Source organism: Paroedura picta, chromosome 9 (genome assembly GCF_049243985.1).
Source record: "Paroedura picta isolate Pp20150507F chromosome 9, Ppicta_v3.0, whole genome shotgun sequence".
Lineage (NCBI taxonomy): Eukaryota > Metazoa > Chordata > Lepidosauria > Squamata > Gekkonidae > Paroedura > Paroedura picta.
In genome coordinates, this window is record NC_135377.1 from 76,402,487 (window position 1) to 76,420,566 (window position 18,080).

At 46.5% G+C, this 18,080-nt stretch overlaps 1 protein-coding gene across 13 annotated transcripts in view; it reads left to right on the plus strand.

Moving 5' to 3' along the window:
• Nucleotides 1-18,080, plus strand: part of CTNND2 (catenin delta 2) — a 671,801-nt gene that overhangs the window by 560,712 nt on the left and 93,009 nt on the right. For all 13 annotated transcript variants that reach the window (XM_077353364.1, XM_077353370.1, XM_077353371.1 and 10 more), the window contains 2 exons: nt 4,276-4,393; nt 13,346-13,531. In XM_077353364.1, the coding sequence (XP_077209479.1) occupies nt 4,276-4,393; nt 13,346-13,531 (304 nt within the window). The remainder of the gene's footprint in view (nt 1-4,275; nt 4,394-13,345; nt 13,532-18,080) is intronic.

Consider the following 18,080-nt stretch of genomic DNA (forward strand, 5'->3'; position numbering starts at 1 on the left):
AAATCATGGCAGAGATCAGAGGGGCTGGTCCTGACATTCCGCCCTTCCATAAACAGCCCCCCCTCCCCATCTACTGGCCTCGGTTAATGGGGAAATTTATGATGAAATTTCTGCACCAGCTTGCTGGCCCATTCATTCCAAGCCTCCACCCACTCGCGGTCCCCCATAGGGAACATTTTCCAGTCCACAAGATATTGAAACTTTCCACGATGCCAGCAAGAGTACAAAATCTGGTTCACTTCATAGTGTGTGTCCACAAAAATGGGGATGGGTGCTGCGGGGGACAAGCATCTGGAGGTGGGGTCTTTTTCAGCAAGTTGGAATGAAAAACGGGATGAACATGCCTGTACGTCTTTGGCAGATCCAGTTCAACAGTCACAGAGTTTATAAGGCATTTAATTGCGAAAGGACCCACAAATCTGGGTCCGAGCTTGTGCGAGGGTTGTTGGCTGCGTAAATTCTTAGTGGACAAGTAAGCCAGGTCCCCAACCACCCATGATGGGGCTGCACCTCTGTTCTTGTCAGCCTGCTCTTTATAGTCCCGTTTTCCCTTCTCCAAGCAATTCACAATCTGGGGCAAAGCTGAGGCAACCCCCGCCACCCATTTTTGTATATCCACGGACCCTTTGGCAACCAGTTCCCAGGTGGGCATGGCCGTCAGGTCCATGCTGTAAACCACCTTGAAGGGGAAGACCCCTGTGGATTAGTAGGCCCCATTATTGTATGTGAACTTGGCCAATGGGAGCAAGGCCACCCAGTCCGTTTGCTGATGATTAATAAAACAACATAGGTACTGTTCTAAAATTTGGTTTTACTCGTTCAGTTTGACTATTTGTCTCTGGGTGGTACCCCGAGGTGAGGGCTTGTTCCACCCCCAGTAATCCCAAAAGCTCCCACCAGAACTTGGCAATGAACTGAATCATAGAATCATAGCATCATAGAATCACAGAGTTGGAATGGGCCACACAGGCCATCCAGTACAACCCCCTGCCCAACTCAGGATCAGCCCCAAGCATCCTAAAGCATCCAAGAAAAGTGTGTATCCAGCCTTTGCTTGAAGACTGCCAGTGAGGGGGAGCTCACCACCTCCTTAGGCAGCCTATTCCACTGCTGAACTGCTCTGACTGTGAAAAATTTTTTTCCTGATATCTAGCCTATATCGTTGTACTTGAAGTTTAAACCCATTACTGCATGTCCTTTACTCTACAGCCAATGGGAACAGGATCCTGCCCTCCTCCAAATGACAACCTGACCAGTGCCGTATACAATGGGACTATGAGATCTTGTGATTTTGATGTGATGCCCCTGTTGATATAGCCCAAAATAGCATTTGCCTTTTTTACCGCTGCATCACACTGCCTGCTCATGTTTAGTTTACAATCCACAAGTACCCCAAGGTGTCATTCACACACAGTCTTACCTAGAAGCATAACCCCATCCAATAGGCATGCTTTTCATTTTTCTGACCCAGATGCAGAATTTTATACTTATCTTTTTTATATTGCATCTTGTTTTCATTTGCCCATTTTTCCATTGTGTTCAAAACAAAGTCTAAGACAAAGTGAAGAGGTCACAGGGATAGAAGGAAATGGAGTTGAGAAGAAAAAAAAGGAGAGTACTGGTAATTGGAGACTCCCTGCTAAGAGGAATGGATCACCATGTGGCTGGGCCCGACCCCCTAACCCGAGAGGCGTGTTGCTTCCCAGGGGCGAAAATTACAGACGTTTCAGAACAGCTGCCCAAACTCCTCAAATCTACGGATCGCTACCCATTTGTGATGATCCATGTGGGAACAAATGACATGTCCCTGAATACCATCGCTCCTATTAAAAAACACTATCACGATCTCGGGAAGAAGCTCAAGCAAATGGGGGCACAAGTGGTATTCTCTTCAGTCTTGCCTGTCAAGGGAAGAGGAATGCGTCGGGAGAGGAAGATAATGGAGGTGAATCAGTGGCTGCGTAGTTGGTGCCGGCAGAAGGGATTTGGTTTTTGGGACCATGGGATAAAGGCCTACTAGCACCTGATGGACTGCACTTGTCGAAGCTGAGGAAGAATGTGTTTGGCAGGAACCAAACTTGATGAGTAGACCCTCCACCCCCTCATCTAGATCATTAATAAATATGTTAAAAAGTACCGGGCCGAGCACCGAGCCCTGAGGTACCCCGCTACTCACCTCTCTCCAGTCTGATGAAACACCATTGACAACAACTCTTTGAGTGCGGTTCTCTAACCAATTCATTATCCACCTGACTATCTGAAAATCCAGATTGCAGTCCTTCAATTTATCCATCAGAACATCATGGGGAACCTTGTCAAAAGCTTTACTAAAATCCAAGTAAATGACATCAACCGAATTTCCCCGATCCAGCAAACCTGTTACTTGGCCAAAAAAGGAAACCAGGTTGGTCTGGCAGGACCTGTTGGAGACAAATCCATGCTGACTTCCTTGGATCACCAAATTGTCCTCCAGATGTTTGCAGATCGCTCCCTTTAATATCTGCTCCATTATCTTCCCCACAACAGAGGTCAGACTCACTGGTCTGTAGTTTCCCGGGTCATCCTTTCTCCCTTTTTTGAAGATCGAATAACATTTGCTCTCTTCCAGTCCTCCGGAACCTCTCCAGTCCTTAAAGAGGTTCCGAAGATGATGGACAAGGGCTGTCCAATTTCTCTGGAAAGTTCTTTGAGCACTCTCGGGTGCATTTCATCCGGACCAGGGGATTTGAACTCATCCAGTGCAGCTAAATGTGTCTCGACAACCTCTCTGTCCATGTCAACCTGCCATCCAGACACTATCCTTTGGCTACGGCCATCTCTAGATGTGCCTAAACCCTTTGACCTATGGGGAAAAACAGATGTAAAATAGGCGCTGAGCCTTTCTGCTTTCTCTGCATCCTCCATTAGAGTTTGTCCATCTGCACCCAACAGGGGACATATTGCCTCCTTTACTTTACCTTTGCTCCTCACATAACTGAAAAATCTTTTCTTGTTACAGTGGGCTTCCCTGGCCAATCTTAGCTCACTCTTAGCTTTGGCCTTTCTGATAATTGATCTACAGTGCCTAGTAACCTGTAGGTACTGTTCTTTAGAGCTCTGTCCTTCCCTCCATTTCCTGAACATTTCCTTTTTTTTTCTTAGTTCCTCTTGAAGTTCTCTGTTCATCCAAATAGGCTTCTTAGAGCTCCTGCAGTGTGTTCGTCTTTCTGGGATAGTCATTGATTGAGCATGCAATAGCTCTTGTTTGAGTAGTGCCCACCCTTCACATGCTCCCATCCCTTCTAGCATTGTCGTCCATGGTATGACACTCTTCATGTCTCTGAGTTTATTAAAGTTTGCTCTACGAAAATCCAACATCCGCGTCTGGCTACAAGCTTCCTTGGCTCCCCATCTCAAAAGGAATTCTATGAGGAAATGGTCACTTCCCCCTAGGGTCCCCACCTCCTTCACCTCATCCACCAACTCTTGCCTGTTGGTCAGTATTAAATCCAGTATGGCTGAACCTCTTGTGGGTTCATCTACCATTTGATAAATGAAATTGTCAGCCAGGCAGGTCAGAAAGTTGCATGACTGAGGACGCTTCGCAGAGTTTGTTTCCCAGCACACATCTGGGAAATTGAAGTCACCCATGATGACAAGGTCCTGCCGCTTGGATATTTTCTCAAGCTGCTCACAAAGTGCAGCATCCACATCCTCTTGTTGGTCAGGCGGTCGGTAGCAGACACCAACCACCACACTGTTTGTTTTCCCCTCGCTTATTTTCACCCAGATGCTTTCCACTGTAGATATGCTCTCCTCCACTAGAATTTCCTGACAGGTAAGCCCTTTCCTCACATACAGTGCCACTCCTCCACCTCTTCGATCTATTCTGTTTTTTCTGAACAGTTCATATCCATCCACCATTACATTCCAGTCATGAGAATCATTCCACCAAGTTTCTGTGATGCCTACTAGATCATATGTACAATACCAGCCTGTCTGAACAAGTGAGCAGTGACTCACAAAAGCTCCTCCCGTACTTTAGTACTTTGACTGTTTAGGGTGCTCCTAGACTCCTGCTGTTTTCTACTACTACTGCAATCCTAAACAGAGCTATACCCTCTGAAGTCTAACAGATTTAGAATGGAGTAACTCTGTTCAGGATTGTCCTGCTAGAATTAAATTGTTGCACTATAGAAGGTATGAAATCCTTTTTAAGGGAAAAATATAGAACATCTGCTGCCTAAAATACAGAGCTGTGTTGGAGAGTCTGTGACCACTGTGGTTTTCTTTCAGGAATGTCAGCTCTGCTGGAGAAGAGGCCCGCAGAAGAATGCGAGAGTGCGATGGTCTTACTGATGCACTGCTGTACGTGATTCAGTCTGCTCTAGGAAGCAGTGAAATTGATAGCAAGGTTTGTCATCTTTTTCCTTCAAAGAACAGAATTTAGGCCTTTTAGGTGAATTAGGCCTTTTAGGTGAAATTGGATGCTTTTATAATGGTAAGGGATCTTGGGGTTTTATTGGAAGCCTTTGTAGGATGTTTGTTTTGCTTTGTATATCTGGTATGTTGGGATGGGCACAGTCTGGTTCATGTTCCAAAATGCATCTCAAATTTTGCCCAGTTCTGGATCCCCAAACCAATACTTAGGTGAGACAACTTTCCAAAGCATTTCTCAGACTTTTCTACAATTCTGTTCATGAGGTCGGATCATTTAAACCTGACAGCTGAGCAAGGAGACCTGTCAGGTGTTAGATTTAAATGGCTGAGTCATTTAAACTATCAATTTCCTCCCCCCACAACCACCACTCAAAAGCAAGGGGAAGCAAAACAGAACACTGAAATTGCTGGTAGCCATTTATACTTATACAGCTGACAGGCGGACCCACCAAGCTGATGGGTTTGAATGACTTACAGCTGTTTCACTGATTTTGTTCCCTTCCTTCTTCTAAACAGGTAGACATGAAATGGACAGGTTGCAGTCATTTAACATTTCCTGGATGATTCCTCCTCCCCTTCTCCTGGCCACAACCAGGAGAAAGAGGGTCTGAACTGGCCAGTTCATTTGGGGGTTTTCAATTCAGGTCAGGGGTTGAGTTCAGGAACATGCCGAACCGAACCAGAATTTCCTGCTTAATGCCTAACACTACTGGTTTCCCCTAAAATTCACTACGTTTGAGCAAAAAGCATTTCAGTCATGGAAGTATTTATTTGTTTGTTTGTTTGTTTATTTCTTCTTCCCTACGGCTCTGGGTGGTTTACATAGAACATTTTTGAACATTCACATAGAACACTATCAAAATCAATATAACAGTATAACAATAACAACGTATCAACTGGAACAATTTGAACTGCATTTCAACAATAACTTGACAATCCCTCAGTGGGGGGCACCTGTAGGTGTTATGGCTCAGTAGGCCCCACCAAATGCCTGGTGGAAGAGCTCCTTTTTGCAGGCCCTGCGGAATTGTGGAAGTTCCGGCAGGGCCCTGATCTCTTCGGGGAGCTCATTCCACCAGGTGGGGGCAAGGACCGAGAAGGCTGTGGCCCTTGTTGAGGCCTGACGTGCCTCTTTAGGGCCAGGGATCCGTAGCCAGTTGGGCATTCTTCACCAGTTGTAGTTTCCGGATCAAGGATAAGGGTAGGCCTGCATAGAGCGAGTTGCAGAAGTCCAGTCTGGAGGTGACCATCGCATGGATCACTGTGGCTAGGTGCTCTGGTTCCAGGTAGGGCGCTAGTAGTTTGGCTTGGCAGAGGTGGTAAAATGCCAGCCGTGCTACCTTCGTGACCTGGGCTTCCATTGTAAGGGAAGCATCCAGGATCACGCCCAGGTTTCTGGCGGTGTGAGTCGCTAGGGGCTGCATACAATCCAGGATGGGCAGGCGCGCTTCCTCCCATGGTCCCTTCCTACCCAAACAGAGGACCTCCGTCTTTGCAGGACTGAGCTTCAGACGACTCTGCTTGATCCATTTTGTCACTGCTTCCAGGCATCTGGCTACAGATTCTGGGGGGGAGTCAGGGCAGTCATCCATCAGGAGGAAGAGCTGGGTGTCATCTGCGTATTGGTGGCAACCTGTCAGGAATCAGGCTGAGCCCAGCCCGTGGAGTCCCAGGTAAAAGCGCATTCGAAATCCAACAGTCGGTTGCAAATTTCAAAAGTAGCTTTATTTGGCTAAGTCCACAGAACGCTAAAGCATGCCAAGATCTTCCTAAGCAAAGATCTTGATAATAACAAAGTGTAAGGGAAACAAGTGGGGTAGTTATAGGGCCCACCAAATAGGGGAGGGGGACCGAAGGTATTTCGGCGGGAGAGCAGAAAGGTAACAGAAGAGAGTCGGTTCCCAACCCGCCAGATGGCCCGGAATCTTATCAAGCGGTTGGCACTTTGTTGAGACTTTGAGTTGTCTCCGCAAGGGCACTTACGGTAAGATTGATACATTCACATGGAGCCTCTCCCGCTGGGAAAGGAAGGGAGTGAGGATCCCAGAGGACAGGTTTATTGCTTTACGGCCTTGGCCAGAGCCGGCCGGGAAGAACAGAGAAGTGTGAAAAAATGCAGCAACGGCTGGAGCCCTGGATGGCATGAATCGGGGTTCATGACACAACCCAGCCCAAACCTTCGCAGCAGCTGAGCAAGAGGGCGTATGAAGATATTAAATAGGATAGGAGAGAGCACTGCTCCTTGTGGGACTCCACATGTGAGCTGGTGACGGCTAGATACTCTCTCTCCTATTGCTACCCTCTGTCCGCGACCCTGGAGGAAGGAGATCAGCCATTTGAGGGCTGTCCCCCGTATCCCAGCGTCGGCAAGTAGTGATAATTCCAAACTTTCAACCAAAACAGGAAATACTGTGGACTTAAGTAAAGGCCTGATGAGATTTATTTGATGCTTTATTTGATGAGGCTCATGATATCAATTCTAGGTTGAGTATAGTGGGGTTTAATCCCTTAGGCCTATTCTGCTAACAGACATGTTTTTTCTATCAGATGGAGACTTGCAAAAAGGAGAGCCTAAATCTGCTGGAGTAAATTATCTCTACTATCAGTAGAATTCTATGGGATCCAACCCTTTTTTTGTTACACAAAAACTGCACAAAAATATATCCATCTCTCACTTTTTTCAAAATATATATTTTGGGTTTTGCTTTTTCTTTCAGTTTTGGGGCCACATTGTGTATTTTCTATTTACCACCCTGCATGGCTGAGGGAAAGAGGTGCATATCTTTTGTCTGGACAATGGTACAGAAGAGGCTTGGAAGTCAGCAGCTGCTCCATTCAAGCAAGCGAGAGCAGTGAAACTTTATCCTATAGCTGACAACTATCAGGAAGAGCACAAGTAGCTGAGCAGGGAGAAGGAGACAGTGCCAGCTCAGGAGCTACTGGTGACTGTGGCTTTCTTTCTTGCAGTGTGTGAGGGTAGATAGGTTGCAGGAGAGGGGAGGATGTTTGAGTGTTGTTGTTGTTTTCGTCTTTTCCTTGCCTGGGTGGTGGCGGACTGCAGCTAACTGCATTGGCTGATTTGCATTAGTTGGCAGTTTTGCCAGGGCCTGACTGCTAGCTCCACCCTCTGCTGGGTGGAACTTTGTGCTATAAAAGGCGCATGCAAAAGTTGTGCACCAAACTACAAAAGCTAAAGGACTCCTGGCTTGTGGATCAAGCTCTGTAAGTGTTCCAGAATATGCAGAACGGTTCTGGTTCTTCCAGCAATTGATCAAAGTGGTATAGCTGGTGATGGACCTGAGGCTGTGACTTGCACCGTTTGTGGCATGTTTGTATTTTTACTTCAGGGTAACGTTAAACACACATGCACCAAGTGCAAGTTAGGAGTGCTCCTGGAGGAGAAGGTTCAGAAGCAAGAAGAACACCTGTCCACACTTTATTCCATAAAGGAAGGTGAAAAATTATTGGAAGGAAGTAATGGAGCACTTTTTGGAAGGCAATTTGGTGAGGTGTGGAAGGTGTCTCACCCAATACAAGAGTACAATGGAAAAGAATGCTACCCAGAGGTGTCAAAAAATAAGGAGATTTTATTATCCAGGATTATCTGATTATCCAGGATCTGCCTGTAGATAGTGACTTTGGACCACAGGAACAAGGGCTGTTCCCCCAACTCCCCCAAAGCTCAGAAGATGTTTCCCAGGCCCCTCCAGATGAAAGGACTGGCTCTTCTGCTGCCCAGTGTATTGGGACTAGGAGACATGTGTTGGTAATTGGGGATTCCCTATTGAGAGGAGGAGAAGTGAAAGTATGTCCATCGGACTTGTTGTCTCAAGAGGTATGCTGCCTACCTGGTGCAAGATTCAAGGATGTCACGGAAAGGGTGGAAAGACTTGTAAAGCCCAAGGACAAATGTCCCTTCCTGCTCATTCATGTAGGAACAAATACTGCACCGTGCAGGGTGGAGCATATGAAGGGAGACTACGTGGCCTTGGGGGGGAAAAGGAAAGGACTTGGGAGCACGGGTTGTGTTTGCATCAGTTCTCCCTGTTAATGGCCAAGGCTTAGGAAGGGAAAGAAAAGTAATGCAGATAAATAACTGGCTGTCTCATTGGTGTTATAGGGAAAGTTTTGGGGCTTTGGACCATGGATCATGTTACTGTGACGAGGCTCTTCTATCAGAAGATGTACTGCACCTCACAAAGGTGGGGGGAAATGTCTTTGCAAAGAGCTTTGTGAGCCTGGTGAGGAGTCCATTGGAGGAGCGAGACATACATTCAAAGCTTAGTTTTGATGAAGATAACTGTAGATGGGAACACTGCAGATTTAAAGGGAATGGCACTAATGCAAGGAACTATTAGATTACAGGAAAGTTCAAAAACTAAAAGTCTTACATTTGAAGGATTACGATGTCTATTGTGCAGAGTATGGGAAACTAGCAGGAAGAACTAGAAGTCCTAATAAAGGAAGGAAACTATGATCTAATAGGCATTACAGAAACCTGGTGGGATAACTCTCACAACAGGAATAATAGGACTGAGGGGTACAACTTATTTAAAAATGAATAAATAAGGGGGAGGAGTAGCACTATATGATAAGAAAATATATATACTTGTGAAGAAATATATGGATTTGAGCATGAGAATTCAGCTGAGAGTCTTTGGATAAAAATAAAAGAAGTAAGAAATAATAGTAGTATTATGGTAGGCGTCTACTATCGACCATCAGGCCAGGCAGAGAACTCAGATGAGATGCTCCTAGACCAGATTGCAAAGTTCTCAGAGAGACGGTAGTGGGAGATTTCAATTTGCCCAGATATCTGCTGGAAGACCAGCTCTGCTAAAAAACAAAAGTCCAATAAATCCTTGAATTGTCTTGCTAACAACTTCATTTCACAGAAGGTGGAAGGGGCAACCAGGGTGCCTGCTATTCTAGACTTGATTCTCACTGATAGGGAAGAACTGGTTCATGAGGTAAACGTTGTGGGTGCGCTTGGTAGTTGTGACCATGTGATTTTGTAATTTATGATCTTAGGGAAGAGAAAAGCTGTACATAGTTACACAGACAGAATGGACACCGGGAGAGCATTTTTTAACAAAGTTTGATTGGGTAAAATCCCATGGTCAGAAAAACATAAGGAGATGGAAATCCAAGACGGTTGGGAGTTTTTCAAAAATAAAATACTAAAGGCACAATCACAGGCAATTCCCTTGAGAAGGAAAACTAGGAGGAAACTAGAGAAACCAGGATGGCTCCATAAATAGCTTTCAAAAGAACTGAGTAATAAAAAGACACATTTATGAAATGGAAGGAGGGCCTTGTAAAGGAGGAATATAAACAAATAAAGGAGGAATATAAACAAATAACCAATGCTTGTAGGGTGAGTGTTAGAAAAGCTCACTGTGAGCTCAGGCTAGCAAGAAATGCAAAACATAACAAAAAAGGCTTCTTTAGTTATATTCAAAGTAAGAAAAAGGGACCTGGTAGGGCCATTGCAGGAACCAGAAAGTAACATTGTAACAGTTGATGAATAGAAGGCTGAATTCCTATTTCTCTTCAGTCTTCGCTTGCAAGAGGAATCGTGCTCAACATGGCAAAATAATTTCATGTGATGAGGGGATGGAGGTTGTAGCCTAGGATCACTGTAGGGTAAGTCCATAAACACCTAGTTTCTTTGGGGCCCATTATGCACGGCCGCCGAAACGGCGATTTCGGGTCACATGGAAAACGCGGAGGGGGAAGACGCGACGCATACCGGTTATACACGGGGTGGGGCGCGACGGCGGCAAAACCCAGAGTAACCGATTATGCACGCGCCGATCCGGGCGCCGCTTCTGGTTGCGCCCCGCTCACCCGGAAGCTGCACTTTCTTCCGCGTTTCACTGACGCGGCTTTTTCGGCTGCATGCACCGAAGCTGCAGCCGGTTGCAGCCGGCTCCGTGCGTTATCCGTGATTTTAGTCGCCGCCATTCCACCCCGAATGTGCGCTAAAACCCCCGTGCATAATGGGTCTAAATGAAACCAAATCTTCTGGGCCATGTAAATTGTACAAAGTACTTGCAGATGTAATTTCTGAGCCTCTGTACATTATTTTTGGCAATTCTTGGCAAACAGGTGAAGTGCCGGAAGACTGGAGGTGAGCTAATGTTGTCCACAAAGTGAAAAAGGAGTCTTAGTAGACCATACATTGAACATGAGTCAACAGTGTGACTCAGTGGCTAAAAAGGCAAATGGGATTTTGGGCTGTATCAAATGGAGTATCGTGTCCAGATCACGGGAGGTGATGGTACCATTTTACTCAGCTCTGGTTCGGCCTCACTTGCAGTACTGTGTTCAATTTTGGGAACCCCAATTGAAGAGGGATGTTGACAAACTGGAGAGTGTCCAGAGGAGGGCAACAAAGATGGTGAGGTGTTTGGAGACCAACACGTATGAAGAAAGGTTGGGGGACTTTGGTCTGTTTAGCCTGGAGAAGAGACGACTGAGAGGGGATCTGATAACCATCTTCAAGTATTTAAAAGGGTGTAATGTAGAGGATGGAGCAGAGTTGTTCTCTCTTGCCCCAGAGGGACAGACCAGAACAAATGAGATTAAATTAATTCAAAAGAAATTCCATCTAAACATCTGGAAGAAGTTCCTGACAGTTAGAGTGGTTTCTCAGTGGAACAGGCTTCCTCAGGAGGTGGTGGGTTCTCCCTCTTTGGAGATTTTTAAACAGAGGCTGGATAGCCATCTGATGGCGAGGCTGATTCTGTGAAGGTTCGAGGGGGTGGCAGGTGACAGTGGATGAGTGATAGGGTAGTGAGTTTCCTGCATAGTGCAGGAGGTTGGACTAGATGACCCATGAGGTCCTTTCCAACTTTATGATTCTGTGAAGGCTCAAGGGGATGGCAGGTTATAGTGGATGCGCAAAAGGCAGGCCATTTTGGCTTTATGAAACATACTGTTTAGTCCACAGACAGTTTGGGTGGCCATGCCTTTACATGGGGGCTCATGTCATGAGCTGTCCAGCATTTGTCACTACTAATCAGGGGGTGGGGAGGACTCCTGGTCTCCTGAAGCCTCTGGAGACACCCCCCCCCAACACCCATGGGAGCTGGTTTTTCATGGATTTTATTATTGACCCACACACACACACACATCCCCAGCAATAGGAAGACGGTTTTCTGGATGGTGGTGGGTCTGATTTCCAAGCAAGCTCACTTGGTACCCTGTGCCTCCCTACCCACTGCCTTGGAAGGGTTTCCCTAATTTTGAAAATGTGGGGGTGGATGTGGAGGACATCTCTGCTCCCAAACTGGTTTGCAAGTTCCAGGAGTCTTATCCTAATAAGCCATTTCTTCAGCCATCATGATTTTTTTTGGGGGGGGAGGCATTTAAAGGTGGGTGGGTGTCATTTGCCATTTCAATTTTTGGGTTCACCTTTCCTGAGCTGGGGCTGGGGCCCTCCATTCTACCCCTCCCTCCTAGCTCCTTTCCTGTTGACACCTGGCCTTTCTGGGTGAGCTTGTGAAATGCAACTGTTATTGCCCAGTTCCTCTTTGAAATGGTAAACATTTTGTGTAGCTGCTAGAAGTAAGAGCCATTTGGCTCAATTACCCTGCCAAGCAGGCACCAGGATGCACACCTCTAAGATCAAACACTTTTCCCGCACAGCGCTATGGGGGGGAGTGTGGGTCTGAGCCTATATCTGCCTTGGGCTTCACTCATCTATTGTCTTCATCAATCTACCTATGCTTTGATGAGCTTCTACTGATGCCTTTCGCTGTATGTGCCTTCTAATAAAACTCTTTGGTTACATGCTTGATGCCTGGGACTTGGCTCTGTTGGTGAAAAAGGTAAAGCCTGCCTGCGTCCAACCACTTTTTAAAATCATTTGAGAGGCCCCAGTGGGCACCACTGCCTCCAGGGGCATCACACCAGGAGCTCCTGTCCTTTCCTCACTCAGTTCTTGCCTTCCAGTTTAGAGTACTTTGTGCTAAGGCAATAATCGGAGTTCACCACTGGTCCTTGTCTCGTTTAATACTAGGATTTTGACAATCTGGAGCTTGATACACAAAAGATAAAGGTATCCCCTGTGCAAGCATCGAGTCATGTCTGACCCTTGGGTTGACACCCTCCAGCGTTTTCATGGCAGACTCAATACGGGGTGGTTTGCCAGTGCCTTCCCCAGTCATTACCGTTAACCCCCCAGCAAGCTGGGTACTCATTTTACCAACCTCGGAAGGATGGAAGGCTGAGTCAACCTTGAGCCGGCTGCTGGGATTGAACTCCCAGCCTCATGGGCAAAGCTTTCAGACGGCTGCCTTACCACTCTGCGCCACAAGAGGCTCTCTACACAAAAGATGGGTTGGATCAAATCAGTTTTTTTCACTGGCAAAAAGGCTGTGCTGAGGCTCATGGGGCCTGCATGGGAAAAAGCCACGTAGGACAGCTGCTTCAGCCAAGAGGAGAATGGTGAGATAGCATTAGATGCCTGAATGGATCCAACCCGGAATGTAATTGACAAGTATATCCCCTTTTGTAAAGCTGAGGAAGCACATAAGCACTTATGGCCTATTTTGTGTCTCTTGGCCACCATCTTAAAGACAAAATACCAGACCCAGACCTGGAAATGATTGCATTCCTTTCAAGAAACCTACCATTGCACATTTAGGACTCATTACTAAGGAAAGTCGGTGGGATTCCCACAAAACACAGATCCATTCCTGCTAACTACGGAGCTGTCCTTGGATACCAGTGGAAGAGGTTTTTTGTCCAGGAAGAAGGCAAAATGGGCTGCCTCTCCATTCGTTTGCAGTCTAAATATAAGATGCAGCCAGCTAGTGTGCAGGGGAACTGTTGTTCAAGAATACCTGCAGCTTTTCTGGGGGTGAATGTGTAAAACCTTCCTGTAACCTGTGGTGTCCCTTTGATTATTGCCTTTCAGACCGTTGAAAACTGTGTGTGCATCTTAAGGAACCTCTCGTACCGACTGGCTGCAGAAACCTCTCAGGGACAGCAGACGGGGACTGATGAACTGGATGGTTTACTTTGTGGTGATGCTAATGGAAAAGATGTGGAAAGTTCTGGATGCTGGGGCAAGAAGAAGAAGAAGAAGAAAGCTCAAGATCAGGTAGGCCAGATTGACGGAGGGTGGGGGGCAGCACATGCTCATGCTGAGGGCCTTGACCCACAAAGAAACACATTGGGCAGCAAAAAAAAGATGGGGGGGGGCTTTGATTAAATGGCGTGGTCTTGAGCTATATTTTTTCATGTTGCTACAACCGCCCTGAGCCTCAGGGGAGGGCGGTATATAAATATAAATAAATAAATAAACTTCTTTCTTTCATATAATTTGTAAATATAACACTTTAAATTACTTTATTGGCAATATTTGACAGCATTGCTCAGCAGTTTCTGCAAGGCTGTTCTGGATAATCAAACCATTGTGCATTCCCTGAATGTGCCTAGAAGGACATGGGATTTCCCCGGCACTTTCAGTCCCAGAACTCTGTTGGGTAACTCAGAATGGGAGACCAAGAGAGGTACTTGCAAGGCTCAGGAACCTGAGTGGGACGTGTGCTGTTGCCGCAAGGGTGCTTCAGGCTATGAATTTGGCCCCTAGGAGCACCTGGGCCTGTGGTGCCTAGCTGAGTGGACTCCCTGCTAGGTTGGGCTCCATTCCTGACAAGTGCCCTCACCTTGTGAGTAAGGTACATGACCGGACCGAGGGCATGAACTCCAAGATTCTCCAGTAGCCCCTGGTGCAAGACAACCCCCAAATGCTCGAGGGTTGGGCTCTGGATTAAGGTGGTGTGGGAGAGTCAGGCCTGGGGCTCAGGGGGAGTAGCGAGGCTAGAGACACGTCTGGCTTGACGACTAGGATCTACGGAGAAGTAATGATGCCAACAGTGGGGATTATGCCTAGAATGTGGATCCGAGGGTCACTTTTTGGCTGATTGCTCCCCAAACATTACCACCCAAGGCCAATGATATCAGCAGAGACACCCACTGGGAAGCAGCATAGCTGGGTGGAAACTGTCAGGAGAAAGCCTTGGTTCAGTGACTCCCTACTGCCGTGCTTCTAGTGCCTGTGGTGGAATCAAGCTCTACAGCACCCAAAAAATGGTACTCCATGGAGGGATGCAATCCCAGCCATCTGGCAGGAAATGAGGTGGGCCTGCTGTGAAATGCACCCACATGCAGGCCAAAGAGACAGGTGCATCCTCTGTGGTGAGTGTCAAGATCTTGTTACTGCTGGGACTAAGAAACCAGAGGCATGGAGCTGGTGTGAATTTTTAATGGAGTAATAGGCTCTGGCTGCAACCAGAGCCTAATCCATCCTGCCATGACAGCAGGCTTGAGACCTTGAATGAGCTATCCTATTTGAGCAAATGGATGGGGGATTCCCATGAAACTGAACCAGTGACGATGGACATAGGTGACCACTGGGAGTGGATCCTGTGGACTGCAGCTCCTGCGGCTAAGTACCCACTGTTTCTGGGTTTGAACATGATGGCCCAGGGCCTGGTCTGGGCTTTTTAGGATCATTTGCCTAGTGTGCAATGCCCAAATAGAATGACCACTAGACTGGAAAACCTTTTATGATTTTTATTCTGCTGCAGAAGAACAAAAAGGACGCAGGTGGGATGGCCCCAAAGGACCTTTGTGTAGAACAAGACAGTTACATGAAATTAGATAACTTCTTATTGGAGGTGGGAAAAGTGATGCCTTCATGGTTCAAACCAATAACCTGGGGTCTCCACCCCTTTGTACCTCCCACGGGACCACCCTGATGCCATTGTGCTACGTCACCGGAAAAGGTTCCCAAAAAGGCAATTTCCGTTTCTCCCAGTTCTTTGCCCACCCTCATGGCTAATATAAACAATTCCAGTTTCTTCCTTTGGCTGTGAGGATAGGTCAGGCCACCATATCAGCATTGGCAATATTACAAGACATAGCAAAGTACATCCTTCTCACAAGCAAGGCCTTCTGATTAAGAAATAGTTCCAGAAGCCAAGTTACAGAGACAAAAAATTACAGAATTTGCATTTTCACATACAATGTCTTAAACACTTTAGATGTCTTAGCATTTCACAGCATAGCAAAAGCTAAAGAGACTATATTATTTCACCCCTCACCCCATCAGTCCCCCTTCTGGGACTTTCTGTCCCGTTGGGACAAAGAAAATATCCCACACTCCTCTTACTCCTAAGGGTTGATTAAAAAGGGTTACCCTGGGGGTGTAGGCAGCATCACGGCTGTCAGGACCATGACATTGGGGCTTGTTTTCTGTGAACAGCAACCTTTAATTGACTGAAAGATAACAGGCAAGCATTGCAATGCGCAACAAATCATGACACCTATCGTTATGAGTAATAACAGGAGCAAAAACAAAGATTTTGACCAAGTTACTCCAGGCAGCCAGCTGGTTCTCCAAGACAGATTGAGTCCACCAGACATCTGAATATCATCTACCATCTCTTGAAGTTTCTTAATCTTTACTTTAAGTTAAGTTAAAACAACACATGCCTTTGAAGGAGGAACATCCCAAGCCATGCTGCGGCAAACGATAGTTTGCTGCTCTGTTTTGCAGAGTTGCATCTCTTGCACTCCTTACAAACTGGCTGGAGGGTCTCAATTCTACTTTTGACTGGGAAAAGTGGATCTATTCATTCCCTGATCCAGTGTGAAAACCCCATTGGGGGTTTCCAAACAGAGGCTGGGGTAGGAGTGGCAATGGAGGAGTTGGAACACCTTCCCGAGGACTACTGGAATTCGAGAGAGGTGATTATGGAGAAGGACTACAATATGTTGCCCCTACCCACCACCAAACTGACTGCACAATTGAGTTGAAACCAGGGGAGCCCTTGCCCAAGGCATGCTTGTTCTCCATGAGTCCCAAGGAGATGGTGGCACTCCGGAGAAGCTACGTGAGAGGAAATGGGAGCTGAGACAGCTAGAGCCATTTTGGAAAAACACTTGCACTGCAGCTTTAAGAACATCTTATAGGACATTGATCAAAGCCTGAGAGGTGGGAGTGAAAACTGTGAAACGTGAATTCTACACAGTCTTCATCATGTCCGCTAGCTCATGCCCAGCACACTTATTTAGGCTAGTTCAGTTTTTAACTGCTGTTGAGGAAGGGTGCCAAAAAAATCAGTTATCAGCTGCAAAGCATTTGTGAGCTTTTTTGGAATCAGATCTTGATATTCTGCCATGATCCCTCCACAACTATTGATGCAGGAAGGGAACTGGAAGCCCCTTGGTTTTGGAGGATTTGATGCTTACAGGCAGATCATGCTGACTGAAGAAGTGGATAGGTTGCTAGCATCTGGCCCATTATGCATGGCCGCCGAAACAGCAATTTCGGGTCACATGGAAAATGCGGAGGGTGAAGACGCGAAGCACACCGATTATGCACGGGAGGGGGCGCGACGGCGGCAAAACCCAGAGTAACTGATTATGCACGTGGCGATCCCAGTGCCGCTTCTGGTTGCGCCCTGGTCACCCGGAAGCTGCGCTTTCTTCCGCGTTTCTGACGCGGCTTTTTCGGTGGCAGCCCGAATGTGCGTTATTGCCCCCGTGCATAATGGGTCTCTGTGAGGCAAACCACATGCCTCTCTGTAGGCCTCAGCCAAAGGCCCAGCGGGACAACTCTGTCTTGCAGGCCCTGCAGAACTTTTTAAGTCTCACAAGACTTACTCAGAGGACTGATCCGCCAGTCTGGTGCCACGGCAGAAAAGGCCAGGGCAGTTTCACCTCTCTGGGATTTAGCACTTTTTGTATGCTTGATAGCCAAGCTTCCTACCCTAGCTGAGAAGTGATGAAAAATCAAGACCAATACTTTCAGTTATCAAGCACATTTAGAATCTTCCAGCGAAGGTATTTTCTGCAACTATCAGATTGCAAACTTTTCATAACATGGCCTAAACCTTCTTCAGTGTAGCCATCATGGTGTTGTGTATGTGGGTCTGCTTGAGGTCTGAGGCAGGATCCAAGCAAACACGTAACTGACCAATATGCAGTGAAGATCTGCCTGATCCTATCAGTTTAAACCAATCAATCTATCAAATCACACGCATGGGCAGAGAGCTCTATCGTGTGCTTTGTTTTATATGTTGGGTGTTTGTGTGAGGTTTCTCAATGTGGTCTTGATACAACTTGCACCATTTTCTGGCACCAATAAAGAGCTGCAACAATTCCAGAATCTGATTCAAGTGGGTAGCCATATTGGTCCAAAGTAGCACAACAAAAACTGAGTCCAATTGCACCTTTAAGACCGATAAAGATTTATTGATGGCATGAGCTTGTGCATGCACTCTTCCTCAGATTGTGAACGACCATCATAACTGTGGAGATATCAGCCCAAAGCAAATTGTGGCAAATTAGTAAACTGTGTCATAATATCCAAATTAAGCCATATGATGCCATATGATAATTCTTTGCTAAAACAGCTAATCAGTCCTGTTGAGTTCAGCTGTAGTTCACAAAAAATGATTTTTCATTTATGTGAGGATCAAACGTAAAGTAAAGGAGGCAATACTGTTGGGTGCAGATGGACAAACTCTAACGGAGGATGTAGAGAAAGCAGAAAGGCTCAGCGCCTATTTTACATCTATTTTTTCGCACACGTCAAAGGGTTTAGGCACATCTAGAGATGGCAGTAGCCAAGGGATAGT